The sequence below is a fragment of the Somniosus microcephalus genome, chromosome 23 (assembly GCF_052327205.1).
Source record: "Somniosus microcephalus isolate GS21.2 chromosome 23, FLI_Smic_1.0, whole genome shotgun sequence".
Taxonomy (NCBI): Eukaryota; Metazoa; Chordata; class Chondrichthyes; order Squaliformes; family Somniosidae; genus Somniosus; species Somniosus microcephalus.
In genome coordinates this window covers 36,150,848-36,172,182 of record NC_141009.1, presented here as the reverse complement: position 1 = coordinate 36,172,182, position 21,335 = coordinate 36,150,848, and the positions used below count along the sequence as shown (strand labels likewise).

At 43.2% G+C, this 21,335-nt stretch overlaps 1 protein-coding gene across 1 annotated transcript in view; it reads right to left on the bottom strand.

Annotated features, from left to right (window-relative positions):
• The window catches only part of LOC147101822 (arrestin domain-containing protein 1-like), a 67,349-nt gene that overhangs the window by 35,976 nt on the left and 10,038 nt on the right, over positions 1–21,335 (bottom strand). The window contains exon 2 of the mRNA XM_085965785.1: positions 13,017–13,127. Within this exon, the coding sequence (XP_085821911.1) occupies positions 13,017–13,127 (111 nt within the window). The remainder of the gene's footprint in view (positions 1–13,016; positions 13,128–21,335) is intronic.

Sequence of the window (21,335 nt, the reverse complement as noted above, 5' to 3'; positions counted from 1 at the left end):
AATAATGGGGGATTTCAACTTCCCCAATATTAACTGGGATAGTCAGAGTGTGAAAGGCTCAGAGGGTGTAGAATTCTTAGTGCATCCAGGAGAGCTTTTAGAGCCAGCATGTAGAATGTCCTACAAGAGAGGGGGCGGTACTGGACCTAATTCTAGGGAATGTGGCCGGCCAAGTGGAAAAAGTGCTAGTAGGTGAGCACTTTGGTGATAGTGACCATAATATGGTAAGATTTAAGGTGGTCATGGAAAAGGACAGGGATGGGCCGGAAATAAAGGTTCTAAATTGGGGGGAAGGCCGATTTTAATAGGATAAGGCAGGATCTGGCCAAAATGGACTGGGATCAGCTACTTGTAGGAAAATCCGCATCGGAGCAATGGGAGGCTTTCAGAAGGGAGATTGAGATCATACAATGGCAACATGTTCCCGTAAAGGTCAAGGGTGGTTCCAAAAACCACAGGGAACCTTGGATGTCAGGGGATATACGAGAATGGATTAGGAAAAAAAGGAGGGCTTTTGGTAGATACAAAAGGCTAAAGACGGAGGAAGCCCTAGAGGAGTACAAAAAGTGCAGGGGGATACTTAAAAAAGAAATTAGGAGATCAAGGAGGGGCCATGAAATAACACTGGCAAGCAAAATAAAGGAAAATCCAAAGATGTTTTATAAGTATATTAAGGGTAAGAGGATAACTAGGGAAAAAATAGGGCCCATTAGGGACAAAAGTGGCAATCTGTGTGTGGAGCCGGAAGATGTAGGAGGGGTTCTAAATGAATTTTTTGCATCTGTTTTCACTATGGAGAAGGACGATGTAGACATAGAAATAGGGCGGGGGGACTGTGATATGCTCGAACATATTAACATCGAGAGGGAGGAGGTATTGGCGGTTTTAGCTGGCCTAAAAATGGATAAATCCCCAGGCCCGGATGAAATGTATCCCAGGCTGCTGTGTGAGGCAAAGGAGGAGATTGCGGGGGCTCTAACACATATATTCAGGACCTCTCTGGCCACAGGGGATGTGCCAGAGGACTGGAGAACCGCTAATGTAGTACCATTATTCAAGAAGGGTAGTAGGGAAAAACCGGGGAACTACAGGCCAGTGAGCCTAACATCAGTGGTAGGAAAATTATTGGAAAAAATCCTGAGGGACAAAATTTGTCTCCACTTGGAGAGGCAAGGATTAATCAGGGATAGTCAACATGGCTTTGTCAAGGGAAGATCATGTCTGACTAATTTGATTGAATTTTTTGAGGGGGTGACTAGGTGTGTGGATGAGGGTAACGCAGTGGATGTGGTATACATGGATTTCAGTAAGGCCTTCGATAAAGTCCCGCACAGGAGACTGGTCAAGAAGGTAAGAGCCCATGGAATCCAGGGTGCCTTGGCACATTGGATACAAAACTGGCTTAGTGGCAGAAGGCAGAGGGTGATGGTCGAAGGTTGTTTTTGTGACTGGAAGCCTGTGGCCAGTGGGGTACCACAGGGATCGGTGCTGGGTCCCTTGCTGTTTGTGGTCTACATTAATGACTTGGATATGAATGTAAAGGGTATGATCAGTAAGTTCGCGGATGATACAAAAATTGGTAGGGTGGTAAATAGCGAGGAGGGTAGCCTCAGTCTGCAGGACGATATAGATGGGTTGGTCAGATGGGCGGAACAGTGGCAAATGGAATTTAACCCGGAAAAGTGCGAGGTGATGCACTTTGGGGGGGACTAACAAGGCAAAGGAATACACAATGAATGGAAAGACCCTAGGCAAGACGGAGGGTCAGAGGGATCTGGGTGTGCAAGTACACAGATCCCTGAAGGCGGCGGAACAGGTGGATAAGGTGGTAAAAAAGGCATATGGGATACTTGCCTTCATTAGCCGAGGCATTGAATATAAGAGCAAGGAGGTTATGATGGAGCTGTATAAAACACTGGTTAGGCCACAGCTGGAATACTGTGTGCAGTTCTGGTCGCCACACTACAGGAAGGATGTGATCGCGTTAGAGAGGGTGCAGAGGAGGTTCACCAGGATGTTACCAGGGCTGGAGCGCTTCAGCTATGAAGAGAGACTGGGCAGATTGGGTTTGTTTTCCTTGGGAGCAGAGGAGGCTGAGGGGGAACATGATTGAGGTGTACAAAATTATGAGGGGCATAGATAGGATGGATGCTGAGGAGCTTTTTCCCTTAGTAGAGGGGTCAATAACTAGGGGGCATAGATTCAAGGTAAAGGGCGGGAGGTTTAGAGGGGATTTGAGAAAGAACTTTTTCACCCAGAGGGTGGTTGGAGTCTGGAACTCACTGCCTGAAAGGGTTGTGGAGGCAGAAACCCTCACAACATTTAAGAAGCATTTGGATGTGCACTTGAAATGCCATAGCATACAAGGCTACGGGCCAAATGCTGGAATATGGGATTAGATTAGACAGGGCTTGATGGCCGGCGCGGACACGATGGGCCGAAGGGCCTCTATCCGTGCTGTATTACTCTATGACTCTATGACCTTAAGGTATCCTCTTAAGGTGGTACAGGTTACATACACTACAATTCCTCCCCTTTTAGCTTAACAGTGTACACCCCAATTTAAACATTACATGGATAACATATATATAACGTTCACACAAAACTGTTTAAAAATTCAGTCTCTGAGGAGGCCTCCTGATCCGGGCCGGATAACGCCTTTCAGGGGTCTCTGGTTCTCGTTGCTGGGGTGACTCATCCATTTGATCTCCTATGGATTGAACATCATCATGTATGTTCGAGTCTGAGGTAAATGCTACAGGCTCAATAACTTCTTCAACTGGTGTCTCTGCCGTAGACATGGGGTCGACCCTTGTTCTCGATTCCACAAGTTGGTCAGCATGACGTCATATTACGTTCTCTCCAACGTCTACCGTGTACATCAACGGTCCTTGTCGGGCACGAATTGTTCCGGATTGCCATTTATCATTCCTATAGTCCCTGGCCAACACTGGTTGTCCTATTTCGAAACGCCGAGTGGCCTTGTTATTTACGTGCTGGAATTGCTTGTTTTCGACTTCCCTACGCACATTGGGTTTTAACAAATCCAACCGGGACCGCAACCTCCTGTTATAGAACATTATGGCAGGGCTTTGATTCGTCACTGCATGCGTGGCGTTTCGATATGCCATCAAGAAATTGTCCACCTTGTGTTGTAGTGGAATATGGTCTTCGCTCATGGCCTTTATCGCCTTTTTGAACGTTTGTACAAATCTCTCGGCCAACCCATTTGTAGCCGGATGATATGGGGCAGATGTATAGTGTTTCACCCCATTCTTTTTCATGAATTTCTGGAATTCTTCCGACACGAACTGTGGTCTGTTGTCTGAACATATTTGTTCCGGCAACCCATTCCTTGCAAATATGGTTCTTAGAACTGCGATCGTCTTCTCCGAGGTAGTGGTCGACATCTTAATCACTTCTGGCCATTTAGAATGTGCGTCTACGGTTATCAAAAACATGGAATCCATGAATGGACCTGCAAAGTCGATATGCACACGTTGCCATGGGGTTGAAGGCCATTCCCACGGATGCAGCGGTGCAATTGGAGGTGCGTTTTGAACTTTTTGGCACCCTGAGCAGCTTTGTGTCAGATCCTCTATTTGTTTGTCGATACCTGGCCACCACACATAAGCCCTAGCAAGGCTTTTCATCTTGACTCCCCCCAGATGACCTTCATGCAATTCCTTCAGAACTCTCTCCCTTAATTTAGGAGGAATAATCACCCTTGTTCCATACATCAATGTTCCTTGACATACGGACAGCTGTTCTCGTCTGGCTGAGAATGCTGGTAACAGTGGGTCGCGATGTGCTGGCCATCCCTTCACTGTCAAATCGTAGACCCGAGACAGTGTCGGGTCTCTCTCTCGATACCCGCATTGGTGACTGGTAAGCATTCGATGATGGTCGAGTGAAATATCTCGACAGGGTCAACTGCCGGTGCCTCTTCTGCTGTAGGTAGTGGCAGGCGCGACAGCCCATCAGCATTACCATGTTGCTTTGTCCCTTTGAATTCGATATCATATTGATGTGCCCCTAGGAAAAGGGACCATCTCTGAAGCCGCTGCGCCGTCATAACCAGAACACCCTTCTTAGGGTTAAAAATGGAAACCAACGGCTGGCGATCTGTCAGCAGCATAAACTTTTGGCCTTGCAGGTAATGGTTAAATTTTTTAACTCCCCACACGAGGCTGAGAGCCTCCCTATCTATCGGAGCATAGTTGCGCTCTGCGGAAGTCAATGATCTGGATGCGAACGCGACTGGCCTTTCCAAGCCATTTGGAAACTTGTGAGCACTGCCCCAATACCATATGGAGAAGCATCACAAGCTAAGCGAATAGGCAGAGTTCGGTTAAAGTGAGCCAACACTTCCTTAGAGGTGATCAGTGCCTTGCTTTTTTGAAAAGCCTGCTTACAATCATCGCTCCACTTCCATGGTATTCCCATTTGCAAAAGAATGTTCAGCGGGTGTAACACCGTGGATAAATTTGGAAGAAACTTGTGGTAATAGTTAACCAACCCAAGGAACGACCTCAACTGGGATACATTTTCCAGAGCGGGAGCTTTCACAACAGCTTCGATCTTGTCAGGTGACTTATGGAGCCCCTCCTGGTCAATGACGTGGCCGCAGCACGAGATTCGCTTTTGAAAGAACTCACATTTCTGGCGATTAACTCTGAGCCCATATTCTTTCAATCTGGTGAGCACCTGCTCCAAATTCGCGAGGTGATCCTTATCATCATCTCCTCCTGTAATCAGGATGTCGTCCAGGTAGCATTGTGTGCCTGGAATTCCCTGCAATACCTGCTCCATGGCCCTTTGCCAAATCGCTGGAGCTGATGCCACTCCAAAAACCAGTCTATTATACCGATATAAGCCCTTGTGTGTTGATCGTGAGATACTGGCGTGACGCTTCATCAACTTCCATCTGTAGGTACGCCTGCGCCAGGTCTATCTTGGTGAAGTGTTTCCCACTAGACAGCGAAGCGAAGATATCTTCAATCCGCGGAAGCGGATATTGCACCGTGTGAAGAACTGGATTAACAGTGATCTTGAAATCGCCACAGATGCTAACCTTCCCAGGTTCCCCCGGCTTGTTGCTCAACGAACGCTTCATGACAGGAACAATGGGTGCGGCCCATTCGCTCCAGTCCACCTTTGACAGTACTCCTGAACGTTCTAGCCCTTCCAGCTCTGCTCCCACAGCAGGTCGTATCACATAAGGTGCCGGTCTGGCTTTGAAAAATTTTGGGTTTGCATGTTCTTAAACCTTGATGTTTGCCGTAATTCCTTTCAGTGTTCCCAGTCCCTGTTGGAACACCTCCTTAGCATCGTCCAATATTTTGGACAGTCGTTTAGGTTTGACGTCGTCCTCTTTACAGGAATCTACAGTCAGTGCTTGTATGGAATGCCAGTCCACATTTATTCTCCGGATCCATTCCCGTCCCAGTAGTGGCGGACCTCCATCAGGTAACACATACAAGTCCATTTCCTGACTTTCTTTACCATTGTAGACCACATTTACTTTTATCTTTCCGATGGGGTATACTATTTGCCCCGTGTATGTTTTCAATACAATTTCCGTATCCCTCAGGGGAATGTGCGAGAATAACCTTTTGTAATCTTGCTTATTCATGACCGTCAATGCCGATCCAGTGTCCAATTCCATCTTCACTTGGACTCCTGTTATCCGAAGCATGACCCAGATAGTTTGGTGGTCTGCTGTGTTACCCACATTATGTATTTTTAGACAACCCAGTTCCTTACTGCTGGAGTCTGAATCCATCTTCTGTTCATCCGAACTGTTCTCTGTCACCTTGTGTACTTTTTTGTACTTCTCCTGCGGCGACTTTTTGCTGCTGGTCTTCTTTCCTGACCGGCATACTCTCGCTATGTGACCAAGTTTGCCACATTGCCTGCATTCTTTATCTGAGCCAGCACTGGTTCTGGTCATGTGTTGTCCTTCCGCAACGATAGCACTTTACTGCGCCCAATGCCATTTCATTGGTGCTGAATTCCAATGGCCTTTGCTGCATCTCTGCAGCGCCTCGTGCTGCTGCCTCGTGCGATGCTGCAATGCTGAAAGCTTTGTCCAGCGTAAGATCCTTTTCCTCTAGCAGTCGCTTCTGGGTTCCTTCCCTTAGGAGCCCACACACAAACTTATCTCTCAGTGCGTCTGCTAGTCCTGTACCAAACTGACAGTACTTTGATAACTTGTGCAGTTCGGTTAAGAATTCAGCGTTGCTTTCCTCTTTAAGTTGAATTCTTTTGTAGAATTTAAATCGTTCCGCTATCAGCAGCGGCGTGGGGTTTAAATGCTCTTGCAGGATAGTAACAATATCCGCTAAACTCTTTCCTACCGGTTTATCTGGTGTTACAAGGTTCCTTAATAACCCGTACGTCTTCGCACCCATCGAGTTTAATAGGGTTAGTGCTTTCTTATCCTCCGGTACCTCATTCGTTGCACAGTAAAATTCGACGCGTTCCACATAAGTGGCCCAATCTTCCACATCGCTATCAAAAGCAGTGATGTTACCCGTTTTTGGCATCCTTGTTGAGTTTCCTTTCCTTCGGATATGATTATTATTATTATTTTTTTCCAAAATGGCGGCTTCCCGCGCTTGGCGGCTTTTCCCGCGCTTGTCTTCTTCCCCCGCCGACTCAAAATGGCGATTACCGCGCTGTTGCCGTTCTCGCCTCCCAGCGGTCCTTTATTTTCCCCTACGCTGCTGCTCTTGTTCCCCGCCGCTCCCGCGGTCCTTGTGGACAAACGCTTTTCTGGCTGCTGCGCGTCTCTGCCCCGATTGCAGTCCGGCCCCTGACACCAGCTGCAGTCGTGTTCTCCGCCCTTTCGTCGTTTCCCTCCCCTTCTCTTACTGACAACTCGGCCGACTTCCCCCCCGTGCCGCTCGATCGGGCTTACCCGCCGCTGGCGTCGAAGGGATGTTCACTGATGTTTGACTTCGTGGCCAGAAACCAACCCGGGTTCCCGATTGCCTCCCGTGCTATGCAGTGCCCAGCAGGATGTTGAGGGTGGATGTCCTTGTTCGATGCCCGTTTCAGAGGCGAAGCTTCCTTTGATGCAACTGCCGCTAGGTAAGATCAGACTCGTCGCCACTGTTGAGTCTGTGTTTTCAAATGTAGTTATGCTGAATAACTGGACACAGACTACAGAAATAATTAAACAGGTCTTTAGTAATTGAGGGTCAGGACTGAACTGGAATACACTTTGCTCCACAGGGTTTATATACCGGTGTGGTCACCACCGGTACTACAATGTACAGGAGCCATCAAAAAGTAGTCCATCACCTTAAGGTATCCTCTTAAGGTGGTACAGGTTACATACACTACAGCTAGGACTAGCTATGCCAATACAGTCCCAAGTTACAAAAAACATTTTAAATATTAAAAAATAAATTTACCAGTCTAAGAGCAACTAGCTGCATGTGCAGCACCTAATCAGACTTCATGTAACAAAATCTATTGCTCCGCGACCATTCTTAGATATTCAACCACTCCAGCGGAAGTTTGGTAAACGACTATTAGCTTGTGAAGGAATAAGCCATATAACCTATTCAGAAAAATACATTATCTTATGAAAGAATTCCGGCCTTATTAAAACTGGGTGTGGAAATTTGGAAATTTAGAAACCTAACTATGAAATAGCTTTGAAAGCTATCGAGATAAGACAGTTGTTGACCCTGAATAAATAACCTTATCGAAACAGAAGGTGAAGGGCTCCGACAGGCTGACCTTTGGGAACAAAAACAATGGTTCACCATGAATGTGTTCTAATTTACACTTTGTAAAGAAACACAAGATAAGGAACATCTGCCCTTGTAAAGATGACATAAAATAAGGAACACCTGCCGTCACACTTTTTTTTTTAAATGGTAAACTTAAAACACCTAGAGATGAAACATGATTCTGTAATGCTACCAGCTGAGGTGGCTGTAAGAGTTGCAGAGGTCGGCAGAAAAATGACGAGATAATTAGCTTGCATCAGCAGAAAACCTTTTAGGAAATACCACTGGAAAAGGGTATAAATATTGAACTCTCAAATGGGATAACATGCTCGCTTTAATCGGGCAAGGCGATTCTTGGCTTCAGAGGCTGCTCTGTAAGTCTCCAACTCTTTGTGCCTCAGGGATCAAAGGTATTTGATTTTGGTGGATATCCTGTAGAGCACCAAGAACTGTAATACTGTAGTGAAGTTAAGATTTAAAAGTAATTTCTCTGATAATAAGATTGTAATTTTTCTCTTTTTGGAACTGTTAATGTTGCGATTGACTCACCAACTGTAAATTACATATCGGTTCTTTAATAAATCTATATATTTTTAAGAATTGTCTCACATAAGACTTCTGTATCAAAAACTCACAAAATCAATCTCTATACACTTTTTGGTGAGGAGTTGCAGAATTCTGGGGGAGTTTTCCGAACCCTCTTAATATCCGGAACATTACAGTCTAACTAAACTTATTAAAAGCGCTATCTGGAGGACAGTAACATTCTCGGGTTGTTCCTTTCCTTTAGGGAGAGATAGTCCGGACCTTTAGACTCAATTAAGCATCTTTAGGATTCGGCTACCTCAAACTTTAGATGAAAGTGGACGTCTTAAGAAATACGCCTGATCCAGGGTAGCCCTAAAGGGGCTCGGACTTTATTATCCCTTCAAGCTCTCTGAGGATGTTTACAGTTCTGAAAAGACAGCTAACTTCAAATATTTCCCATGACTTTTTCCCATTTCAAACTTTCCCTCCAATTTCCTCCTCACCATGGTCCACACTTGAAGGTATGATTCATGCTGAGATACACTCCAAGTGTACCAGCAGCCCTCTGGTACCCTGTTCATGGGACTGCAAGAACCTGGACAGAGAGCACTAGCAGGTTATTGGGCACTTGGTTCATCGTAACTAAGCACAATCCCGTTTTCATCAGATATCCAAATATGCATTTCCAGCAGAGAGTCACTGGATTTTAATCTTATTGAACCTTAACTAATTTCTCCCTTCCTTGCAGAGAAATTGGGACTAATTGTAATGCCAGTGTTGCTTCAAATGGAATGCACAACACAGACTAAGAAATGACCTTGGGAGCTTCGTGGTCCAATATTATGACACATTATGACAAAAGCAAGGAAGTTATGAACCACCTTTATAAAACACTAGTTCGGCATCAACTGGAGTATTGTGTCCAATTCTGGGCACCGCACTTTAGTAAGGATGTGCAGGCCTTAAAAAGAGGGTGCAGAAAAGATTTATAAGAATGGTTCCAGGGATGAGAGACTTCAATTACATGGATAGACTAGAGAAGCTGGGGTTGTTCTCCTTAGAGCAGAGATGGTTGAGAGTAGAGTTGATGGAGGTGTTCAAAATCATGAGGGGTCTGGACAGAGTAGATAGAGAGAAACTGTTCCCATTGGCGAAGGGTGGAAAACCAGAGGCCACAGATTCAAGGTGATTGGCAGAAGAACCAAAGGCTACCCGAGGAAAAACTTTTTTACGCAGCGAGTGGTTAGGATCTGAAATGCACCGCCTGAAAGGGTGGTGGAGGCAGACTCAATCGTGGCTTTCAAAGGGGAATTGGATAAGTACCAGTGGGGAAAAAATTTGCAGGGCTATGGGGAAAGGGCAGGAGAGTGGGACTAGCTGAAGTATTCTTGCAGAGAGCCGGCATGGGCTCGACTGCCCGAATGGCCTCCTTCTGTGCTGTAACCATTCTATGACACCCCCTGAACCATGGGATCCTGCTTGTGGCACTGCTAATACAGACTGCCCAAAACTAGAATTCTGGTTTCAGTATTACCATTTATAATTTTCAAATAAAAGGTGACTTTGGATAATCCAGGTTACAAGAGGATATGCAATTTGATCACTCCCAAACTGAAAGATTTTCTGGTTTACTATCTTGAAATTTCAGAATCAAGTTGCAAACAGGATTTAGTACAAGAACCATCTAAACCATTACATGTTTCACACTACAGTTTAACTCTGATTCAGACCATTTCCTGCAGCCCAAATTAGACTCCTTACTTAACTTGCAGTTGGCCAGCAGACCTCAGGAAGGATAATCTTAGTAGATTTAGAAGATGATTTCCAAGGATCTTGTTCTGCCTTTCTGGGCCCAAACATAAATATTGTATGATTTTTTTAAAAATGGCACACAAAGGTCAAAGACTTCTTGGTATATTACAGCACATTGTATGCAAAAAAAAACTAAATTCCAGAATGTATCTGAAATGTCCTTTTGTATAGGAGGAAGCGCACGAACAGGGTATTTGGAATATTCAGTTCGGAGGGAAAGGGGAAATCCAAACTGGTTAATATCAATCTCATACATCCAAGGCTGCAATTAAATAGTTCAATTCTGCTGTCGTACGCAATCCAGCGACTTGCCAAAGAACTGATGAGTCACTGATTCGAGGTTTCTTACCAGAGGCAGGTAGTTCCAAGCAGGAACAAGAACCAGGGACTCTCCGGTGAAGCAAGTGTTGTTATTTACACAATCAGTTGGTGGAGCCCCAATTATGATGCTCACCGCACCACGAAACAGTTCTTTCCCAGCTCAAATGGTCATTGCGACACAAGCAAATTCAAGTTTCCAGACAGTTAGTTATTCAAAACAAACTAAGTAGGAGATATAAACAGAAAATGCTAGAAATATTCAGCAGATCAGGCAGCATCCGTGGAGAGAAAGAGTCAACGTCCCAGATCGGTGACCTTCTGACGAAATGTCACCAACCCGAAACATTAACTCTCTCTCTCTCCACAGATGCCGCCTGATCTGCTGCGTATTCCCAGAATTTTCTGTTTATATTTCAGATTTCCAGCATCTGGCCTTTGCATAAGCTAAGTAAGAGATTGTGTGGTTATACAAGAATGTTTCTTCAAGTGAGATACAAGTTGTTTCCTCGAATACAACAAAGAATTTGGAAACTGAAGCATATTATAAGAATGCATTGGTCACTTGCGAAGAAGCCGATTATGCAGTCCTCTAAATTCTCCATGTGCACTTACAACCTTGAACACAAATACAGGAAACTTTGTGCTATCCGAGCTGTTGCCGTTCCCTCAAAACTGCCGGACACACCAGCATTAATGTTGAAGCATACGGAGCTTTTCATCTCCGTATCTGACAACAAACACTGTTGCTTAGCAACAGCTTCTAAACAGTCGGCCCGTACCTTGGAAGCGTCTCTCTGAAGCTGTTGCTAAGCTACAGAGACTTTGCAGAGTCTGACTGTTGAAAAAAAAAGTCACGAGAAGAAAAAAACCTAACATAAGAACATAAGAAATAGGAGCAGGAGTAGGCCAATCGGCCCCTCGAGCCTGCTCCACCATTCAATAAGATCATGGCTGATCTGATCCTAACCTCAAATCTTCTATCACTCTCCATCCCACCCGAACCCATGTGATCTCCCGGGAGAGGCGAAAAACCAGATATAAAACCCAATGGCCAATTTGGGAGAAAAAATCTGGGAAATTCCTCTCCGACCCATCTAGGTGATCGAAACTCGTCCAGGAGGTCATTCTGTCCCTATATTTTCTACAGTACTTACCTTCTGTAAAGGCGATCTCCACCCCAGCCAGGAACAGGAATAAAACCATCTCCTGAAATCTAACAGAATTAGAACACAAGAAGTAGGAGCAGAACCAGGCTACACAGCCCCTGGGCCCGCTCCACTACCCACAGGGCCATGACCATTCCGAACCTAGACTCATGTCCAATTTCCTTCCCGCTCCCCGTAACCCTTAATTCCCTTTACTTCTAGGAAACTATCTATTTCTGTTTTAAATTTATTTAATGATGTAGCTTCCACAGCTTTCTGGGGCAGCAAATTCCACAAACCTACCACCCTCTGAGTGAAGAAGTTTCTCCTCATCTCAGTTTTGAAAGAGCAGCCCCTTATTTTAAGATTATGCCCCCTAGTTCTAGTTTCACCCATCATTGGGAACATCCTCACCGCATCCACCCGATCAAGCCCCTTCACAATCTTATATGTTTCAATAAGATCGCCTCTCATTCTTCTGAACTCCAATGAGTAGAGTCCCAATCTACTCAACCTCTCCTCATATGACCACACCCTCATCCCCGGGATTAACCGAGTGAACCTTCTTTGTACTGACTCGAGAGCAAGTATGTCTTTTCTTAAGTATGGAGACCAAAACTGTATGCAGTATTCCAGGTGCGGTCTCACCAATACCTTGTATAACTGCAGCAATACCTCCCTGTTTTTATATTCTATCCCCCTAGCAATAAAAGCCAACATTCCATTGGCCTTCTTGATCACTTGCTGCACCTGCATACTAACTTTTTGAGTTTCGTGCACCAGGACCCCCAGATCCCTTTGTACTACAGTACTTTCCAGTTTCTTGCCATTAAGATAATAACTTGCTCTATGATTTTTCCTGCCAAAGTGCATAACCTCACACTTTCCAGTATTGTATTCCATCTGCCAAATCTCTGCCCACTTACTTCCAAAACGGCTCCTGATTTTTGCCGGTGGCTCGAGCTTGCTGGACATTTAGCCTCCGGATAACAAAGTTTCCTGTATATAGTTTAAGCTCCCTTGCCCTAAATCCACATTTCTGAACATTGCCATTCAAGTTCACATCTTGTCACATCATCTAACCTCCCACCCCCCATAATGATAGACTAGATACTCACTGGAAAATAAAATGCACAGCATGCTCAAGCAACTGAAAGATATATTAATTTTACTAGGTTAAGATACCTTATAGTTAACCTGTTTAAACAAACCGGAAGACTTTAAACAAAAAAACTAAGATAGCTGATTTATTCCTATTCCCCATTAAATTTTCAGCGTTGGTTGGGCATCTCAATGACTAAGATACTTAGACACCCAATAGAATCAGAAAGAAGCTAACTAGTACCGTGTCTTGAATTAAACCATACACGAGCAATGCCATGAACATATTGCATGTCACAGCAAATATCAAATACACTGTCTCAAACCTTTTACTTCAATGAGACTCTCAGAGGGCAACTCTTACCTTTGTCTGCAACAACAAGTGTGCTGCTGAAGTACTGCTCCTCCATCTGCCATGCTGTGTCATTTGCTTTGTTGGCAACACCACAGGATCCAATGCAGTTCACTTTCACAGCTAGGAGAGAGAAAAATGGGAACATGCATATAAAAGTTAGAAGTATGGCACACCAAGCCTATGAAGTGAACTAAAACAAAAAAAGAGAAACAAATGTTATTCTGCAAACAATAATGAATTAGACTGGCTGTGCTGGAGGTACTGCAAAGTTGCAAGACTGTTTCTGTCAGCTATTGGTCCAAAAGTGTTAAAGCAGGTTTACATCGTTAGTCCAGCTCCAGGAGAGGAGGATTCATCCGACAGCAGAAAACCTCCAAGTGCCACTCTGCTCTTTGTAATTACACCAGCGTGCTGCCAGTTGCTCCTGGACAATCAATACAAAGAACTCCCTCAACCATCCAATTTCTTGTTCCATCAACTTGCACTCAAAGCTAGGTCCTGGACAGCAACGACATGGAACTCACCTTTATATTATGGTATTAGTGTGACATCAGTAGCAGGGGTAGTTCTCACCTGCCACTAGCTCTGCTATTAATACAAACATGATTTTAGAAGCAATGGTATGTGGTCCTCATTTCAGTGTTAAGCCGGCCTTGCTAAACACTGTAGAACTTGAGAAATACATGGAACCCGCCCAAAAAACACTTCAATTCACCCCCCCCCCCCCCACCGCCCCCCCGAGAGAAACACTTGTGCAGTTTTACTCATGCCTGGGTTTAAATCATTCTGGGCAGAGAAAGTCGCCAGAATCTACTAGCAATAAGCCATCGTGACAAATTTGTTTAAATTGTCTCCCACGGAAAGGAGAAAGAATTTGATTAATCAGAGTATACTTTATATTCTGAATGTGCATTCACTCTCATTTACTGGCTATAGCTGTTATCAGTAAACAAGTGCCCGTTTACAAGAACTGCTTTGAGGCACTGACAGAACTTTTAATTTGTTTTTCACAAAAGCCTCTCTGAATTTTCACAAAGTAAATACTAAGCCATGCAATGAGGAAGTTATGCTTTTGTATGGGTGGCTTGCTCCAAAGGCAGAGTCATTTCTGATAGTCAGTAATGTAAATCATAGAGTAGATTCTGTAACATCTTTGGTGTCTGTAAACAACCTTCCTATTTGAAAATATACATTTCATTAAAAAAAACCCTCAGTGGGTTGGTGCATTGAAAAACCTGGGGAAAATAGATGCTTTGTTTAAATTACAACCCTTGGAGCGGAACGAGCTCTGGAAAATATGTTGTTTGCCACCCTTTCATACAGGCATAAAAAATTACTGATTCAGGTTTGCACAAAAGGTATATACAATCCAATTCAATGTTACTGGAGTTCAGTTTTCAGATATTCGACATGTAGAAGACCACAGTTTAGAAATCCAATGTCCCTGCATTGATGATCCATATCTTCGCAAAAATCTGAGGTCAGGAGTAACAAAATAGCAGCCCTCAGGAATGGAGATTTCGGTGAACTTATCAAAGTTACTCTGGGTACTACAATTAATGCTGTGCCAACTAATATTTCTGTTGTACTTCTCAATGTCTCTTGGCACTTAGTCTTTTTGCCTGTATCGTGGCAAAACTGCCTTACCTATACTGTGGGAGGGATTCATCAGCAGAAGGGACAAGGCTTATAGCAGTCACAAATTCAACTACCTCAAATCCTCCCACAGCAAGCATTTTTTGGGCTAATTTTCCAGTATTTTTTCTACATAACTACAAAAACAGACCAAAGTTTTTTTTTTTTAAAACAGACACGCACTAATATGGCAAGTGCGTGGCTTTATTCGGTCCATTTTATATTGTATAATAACAGGCAGGATGCTGGTTAAGTGATCCAAAAACCATTTAAATCACAGTATGCCGGGAAAGTTGATGCAAGATAAATAGATTACGTTTATGGCTAGGTCATACTCGAATGGCTAAAATGATGACAGTCGCCAATACATAACTCAAATCAACAATTTGTCAGACAGTACTGAATAAAATTCACAGCACTGCAAAAAAGAGTTAACTTGTAACCGACACAGAACATCTCAAGGTCTGGCCAACGCTCCATCAACTAATACTACTGTACTTCAGTCACCTATGGTCAATAGCATATTATGACCATAATGCAATATTATAAATTCAGCATTAATTCTTTAACTTTAATGGCATTACTATCAAGACCAAAAACCTCTGATCAGCTGCAAGATTAACCTATCAGCTACACTACCACTTTTCCATAAATTTGATACATTTTAAGCATCATACTGTAAAAGCTGTAGATTAACAGGAGCACACTCGATCAACTGATGCCTCACAGTGATGCAACTCCAATGGATGGAAAAACACATTTTGAAATGTTCCCAGAGATCCAAAACACCTCAACACTGCTGAGCAGTGTTTTACCTTGGCTTTGCAGAAGTAAACAACTTGGGAGTGCTTTAATAAAAAAGATCACATGCCAAAATAAGGGGGCTACCTTAATGCTGACAAATCAGACATCTCCCGTCAACCTTCAATATAAATTCTAGCTCGATGAAAACAGTACATTTGACATTTCTGGAAGGCTATCTTCCTTTGCACAAAAGAACTTGCCTGAAGTTGCATATAAAAAGCAGCATTTGTCTGCTCATAAACCAACTACACGTGAAAAAACAGGAAGGAGCAATGGTGAAACTTTCCATGATTCATCTATCAAAACTCAGTTACCAAGATCACCATTTTCCGTTGCCAAGACGATAGTTGGTAGAATCCATGTTATGACATTAACTTACCCTTCAGAATCCATTTGATTGGCTTAGTTTCCGCAAGTCACTTTATTTCCAAGCGATAACATGGGTTCGCACCTGGAAGGCTTTATTTGATTTAGGAAAAAGGAGTTGACAATTCATCTGAAAGCACGCTTAAAATATTTGATATTTGAGTCAAAAGGTTGTGGGTTCAAGCCCACTACAGACTTGAGTACATAATCAAGGCTAACACTACAGTGCAGTATGAAGGGAGTGCTGCATTACTGCAGGTGTTGTTTTTCCACATGAGACGTTAAACCAAGATGCTCCATTTGCCTGCTCAGAAGAACTAGGAGTTCTCCCAGTGTCCGCCACCCTACCAGAAGGATTATCTGGTCATTTGTTGTGGTTGTTGCTTCTGGGATCTTGTTGTGCACTGTCTGGCAACTGCATTTGCCTACATAACTGCAACTGTACTTCAATGCAAAGAATTGTGGGACACCCAGAGGACACAAAAGACACTATATAAATTCAAGTTCTTAATATTTTTACTACGTATTTTAGGTTATGCTAGAACGCTAACTGCACAGATATTTGATTCAGGTTCATCTAACACCAACTATAAATCAGGCGAGCATCTATGGCCATGGCTGAACATTGCATCGCACAGCCCTAGCTGTGAGGCCGGACAGGGAACGCCCGTGGCCTGATGCAAGTTCATAAGGTAGCTCGTCTTCAGCAGATTACAATTAGGTTGATCGAAATGCCTAATACAAAAATTCTGTTGTGGTTAAATGCATATACAAGTGCACAAGTCAAATTGGTGATTCAATACAGTCTGACAAAAGGTAGTTCTTTTGAAATATTTTTTGAAGTTGCCAAAGCATTTGTAAGTCTATAATGGAGGAATGTTAAGCTCCTTCAGGAGGTGCAGAATAGAGGAAAGTGTGACAAAATGTTACATTTTGTCCATGTTTTACTTTTATTCTGCCTTTTCATCACCTTTAGGATTAAAACCAAATTCATGTAAAGAAATACCCCAATCTGGGAGTTGCACAGATTATTGCACGCAGTTCTCATTGTGGGTTTTCCTTTAAGGTGAGCCTGGTTTTAACCCCAAAGGTACTGCAATAAAAAGGCAAAACTAAACACATCATGGGCAAAACACATTTCGTCACAGGCAGCTTTATTTGATTTGAAAACTACATTTTTCATTTACATTTTGCTAGTCGAACTTCAAAAGGGTACCTGGGTTATACTTGAGGGAACATGCCCTATTCATAATAAAGAGAATATTTTGTTGGCCGGGGGGGGGGGGGGGGGGGGCGCGTGGCGTTGGAGGAGAGGATAAATTAAGAACTTCAGTTATTAGGACACACCATCTCGGGTCCAATATTAGGACAACTTTTAGCAAGAGTTCACTCGATTATTTTGTTTCTGAAGGGAAGGAGGTACACTCTAAACCGTTATAATCTGCTGTACCATCTTCACTGCTGCTTATCTGTTAGTTTTAATACATTTGTAATTTACCCCCCCCCCCCCAACAACAGATGCTCAATGATTCCACCACAGGAACAGGGCATTTGCTCAAACAAAAAGGCAAATAACCGCAGCTTGTTTTCATGCAGCTCTGAGCAGCAGGTCACAGAGCAACACTAGCAGAGAGCTGATAGTAAGGTACCTGCTTCGTCCTACTAAAATTGGTCCGGTATAAGAGATTGAGCTATTCCGATCTGAAATAAATGTGATTGTACACAGTGTAAATAATGCTTCTACCATTTTATGAAAAATACATTAATTAAACCAAACCCTGCAAAAGTGACTTCATCATGGCTGCTTTGTAACTGTTGAGATACCAGAGAGCTCTGGATCAAACTTGTGGCCACCGAGATATAAATCTAGTTTTAACCAGTCTGTAATCAAGTTGCCTTTTAAGCTTGAATAAACCATCACACAAAATAGAATTAAAAAATATACAAGTACAAAAAGAACCATTGCGTAATACAAGCTTACAGCACAGGAAGAGGCCATTAGTCACATCATGTCTGTGCCAGCTCTTTGCGAGAGCAATTCAAAACTAATCCTGCTGCTCTATGCAATCCACAGCCCGGTTGGTGTCCTCCTCTGCTTTAAATTTCATCAATTTTACCTTTAAAAGGTGCAAAATCAAAGCAAAAATCACCTCAAGATATGTTTTCCTCCAGACCAAGCAAACAACGGATGGGCCCAATGCCGACCAATTTAGATTTTATTTTTCAATCAATACCAAACAACAAACTGGAAAAGAGATGACAAACGCACACTTGCTTTGTCATCAAGACAATGTCAATGATAATGACAGATATACAGAACAGTGGCATACTCATACTAGCTGGCTCAACAAGACTTTTGATCTCAACTATGTTTCTTATTTGGCTTTTTAATTTATTTTTCCCACCATTCCTTCCTCATGCTCATACCACTTCTCAGTTGAGTGGGTGAAGAGTTAACCAACACCCAAACCTCTGTCTATGTCACTGTCAGAGGGTACGGGGCACTGCCTATGGTCCACTCGGACCTATTGTCCCTGACTAAGGAGGGCGTAACAAACCTACGCTGCTAAATTTCCAAGATGACACTGCCAAGATCAGAAGCTCATGATAGAATCTTTGCACCGAGCTACAATTTATATTAGATTATAAATGAAGCTGTTAAGGAAGGTGGGGGAGGGTGAGGTTGTGCTGTTGCTGCTATATTAGCAAGCTGGTTATCAAAATTAGCCTGCTTCCTCATATAATCAGCGTCACATTAATAACGTAACAGAGTGCAGTATTCCCTGAGAATCAACATCCCTATTTTACTTCCTCATGTAGTTTCTAAAAACAAGACTCTGGCTACACTTGCATAATATAATAACTGGGGTTAATATGTATTGAATGTAATCATCATCAATGCAGGTCATTTACTACCATTCCTTTCTTTGGCTGCTGAACAGTCACTTGTAACAGAAATAATAAGTAAACAGCCAGGTCACAAAAACCAGGTCACTTATACCTCCGAACAGACAAATTGTGCTCGTATCATTGTCAGGAAGTACATGTATCATTGTCAGGAAGTACATGAACAGGTCCAGGTACAAGTCACGTATCATTGTTTGAATGATGCTTCATCCAGAGTTGGTGCTATTGAACTCCTCTTGTGGTACAGCGTTAGGTCACCTTAATAAAATTGACACATTTCAGCACTAGGTGCTACACCGCAGAAAGTGCAAGTGCATATCCATGACAACACGCAGGTGTCAATTTCCACCACACTTGTGGGTGTTGCTGAGCAAAGGGCAGGAACCTGCTTAATAGAAGGGCTGGGAGACTGAAGAGAAAATCAGCCCAGACCATTCTGCACACTCCTCCATAGCGGTAGCTTATAACAGCACTGCAGAAGTCTGGAACAAGTCATCTGTCTGGACCCAAGGGGTGTGCAGCTTGGAAAGAAAAGGAACTGAACTTACTCACATTTTAACTCCCAGCTGTGGTTGCACACTAGCTGGGTACATGTGTCTCTAGAAAACATCTGTCTGCTGGAGGTTCTTGAACATACACAGCAGGGTGTGCAACCTAAACATTTGGGGAAGGCATAAACACTTGCCTCCCCGTCCCCAAATAAAAATTGCAGGTAGTTTTCCTACAAAGATATTTAAAAGACTTGCATTTATATAGCACCTTCCATAACCCTCAGGACGTCCCAAAGCACTTTACAACCAAATACAGGAAACTTTCGTACTCTATCTACCGGCAAAATTCAGGAGCCATTTTCTATAAGTTTTTTTTACTTCTCGTTGCTTTTTTTTTCCCCCCAGTCAGGCTCTGCAAGGTCTGTAGCTAAGCAACAGCTTCAACTAGAGACGCTTGCAGCTGCAGCCGACTGTTTTGAAGCTGTTGCTAAGCTGTAGGGTTTGTTGATTCACACGGAGCTGAAAAGCTCTGTGTGTTTTAACATTGCCGCTGGTTTATACGGCAGTTTTGATCTAACGGCACCAGCTCGGTCCCGTCAGTGCCGGATACCAGAAAGTTTCCTGTAAGTACCTTTTTGAGTATCGTCACTGTTGCAATGTAGAAACTATTCCCAAAGTAACAGTAAAAGTGACCCATCATCCAAATCTTACTCATTTTAAGAAACTGTGCAGTGCAATGCTTCACAGCTACCCATTCAGCTCCGAAACCAGAGTTTGAATCCATCTCAGACTGATGTGACGGGAAGCATTTCCATTCCTCTCAGTGGTATAGAAGTGAAATGAGTTTCGACAGTCCTGACCCAGTTGTTAGCAGGTTTAGTACATAATTCATGAGTAAATTGGCAGCCACACTCAAAGGCCACCAGGATAACCGGTGTAGAAAATAGAAATGTCACAAGCTCAATTGTGTTTGTTGTTGACTAGGCCAGTCTGTGATTGAGAAAAAAATGAAGCTAATTGGTGGAAAGAATTCCAAATAACCGTACAAACTAAACTTTAGCTGCATGCTAAAAATGACAAGGACGGTGTGGTAAACCACTGTTATAGTTATCACTGTATATTGTTCTCACTGTTCTCACTGTCACATCACTACACGAGGTCGCCTCTTGTCGCACTGTTATACCTGGGCTGACCACCTCCGACTCCGCCCATTACCTGCCCAGGTATAAAGGTAGCTGACTGGCTAGTATTCCTCCCTGTTGGATCGGATCACCCACGAGGGTGGGCTCTGTTATTTAGCCAATAAAAACCTTCAGTTACGTTCTTAACTCGTCGCCTTTTATTGGACTAATTGATAGGCATATCAGACGGTATTTCATATGATAAAAGTTGCAGTGCTACGATTAATTTGATTTTCCTCTGCCTTTCTAAAGAGGCAGTTCTTCTTCCCCCTCAGTAAGTACAAAGGCTAAATTCAGCGCAACACTAAAAAAGTAGAAGCTATTGATCATGTTGTGAAAATATGAACCCTCTTACTACCAGAAAGGCAACAGTGGTTTAATTTAGCAACTTAGGCAATGGGGTTTCTTGGACTTGACAGACCAAAGTACAGTACAAGACAGTATTGGATTTCTAAAGATCTTCATAGAGGCCTCAAAGTCTAATGCCAGCTGACAGGAGGAGAATCGGAACTCAAATAGAAAGATAAATATATAAATAAAAAATGTACACCATTTAAATCCGAGTAAACATGGTTATGTTGGCGCAGGAAACTCTCGTTTAAACGGCACCTAAAGAAAACATTATCCAGGACTCTAATAACCGGCACAATTCTCACTCTGAAAAACTACAGTATACAGTCGTTTAAAAGTTTTGTTTTACTGTTAAGTAATTAAAGAGTTATGGATTACCCTCAACTGGCATTACTGTACTTAATCAAGCATCTTCCACCATCCATTTAACACAACATTCTGTAGGTGAGTACCCAATTATACTGCATATATTTCTAGATATTTTTATTTTTGTTTGTTAAAAATAGCCTCGGTAGATATACCTCTCCGTTATTCGGAATTTATCAACCGGCACCATCCCGGTCCAGTCGGTGCCGGATACCAGAGAGTTTCCT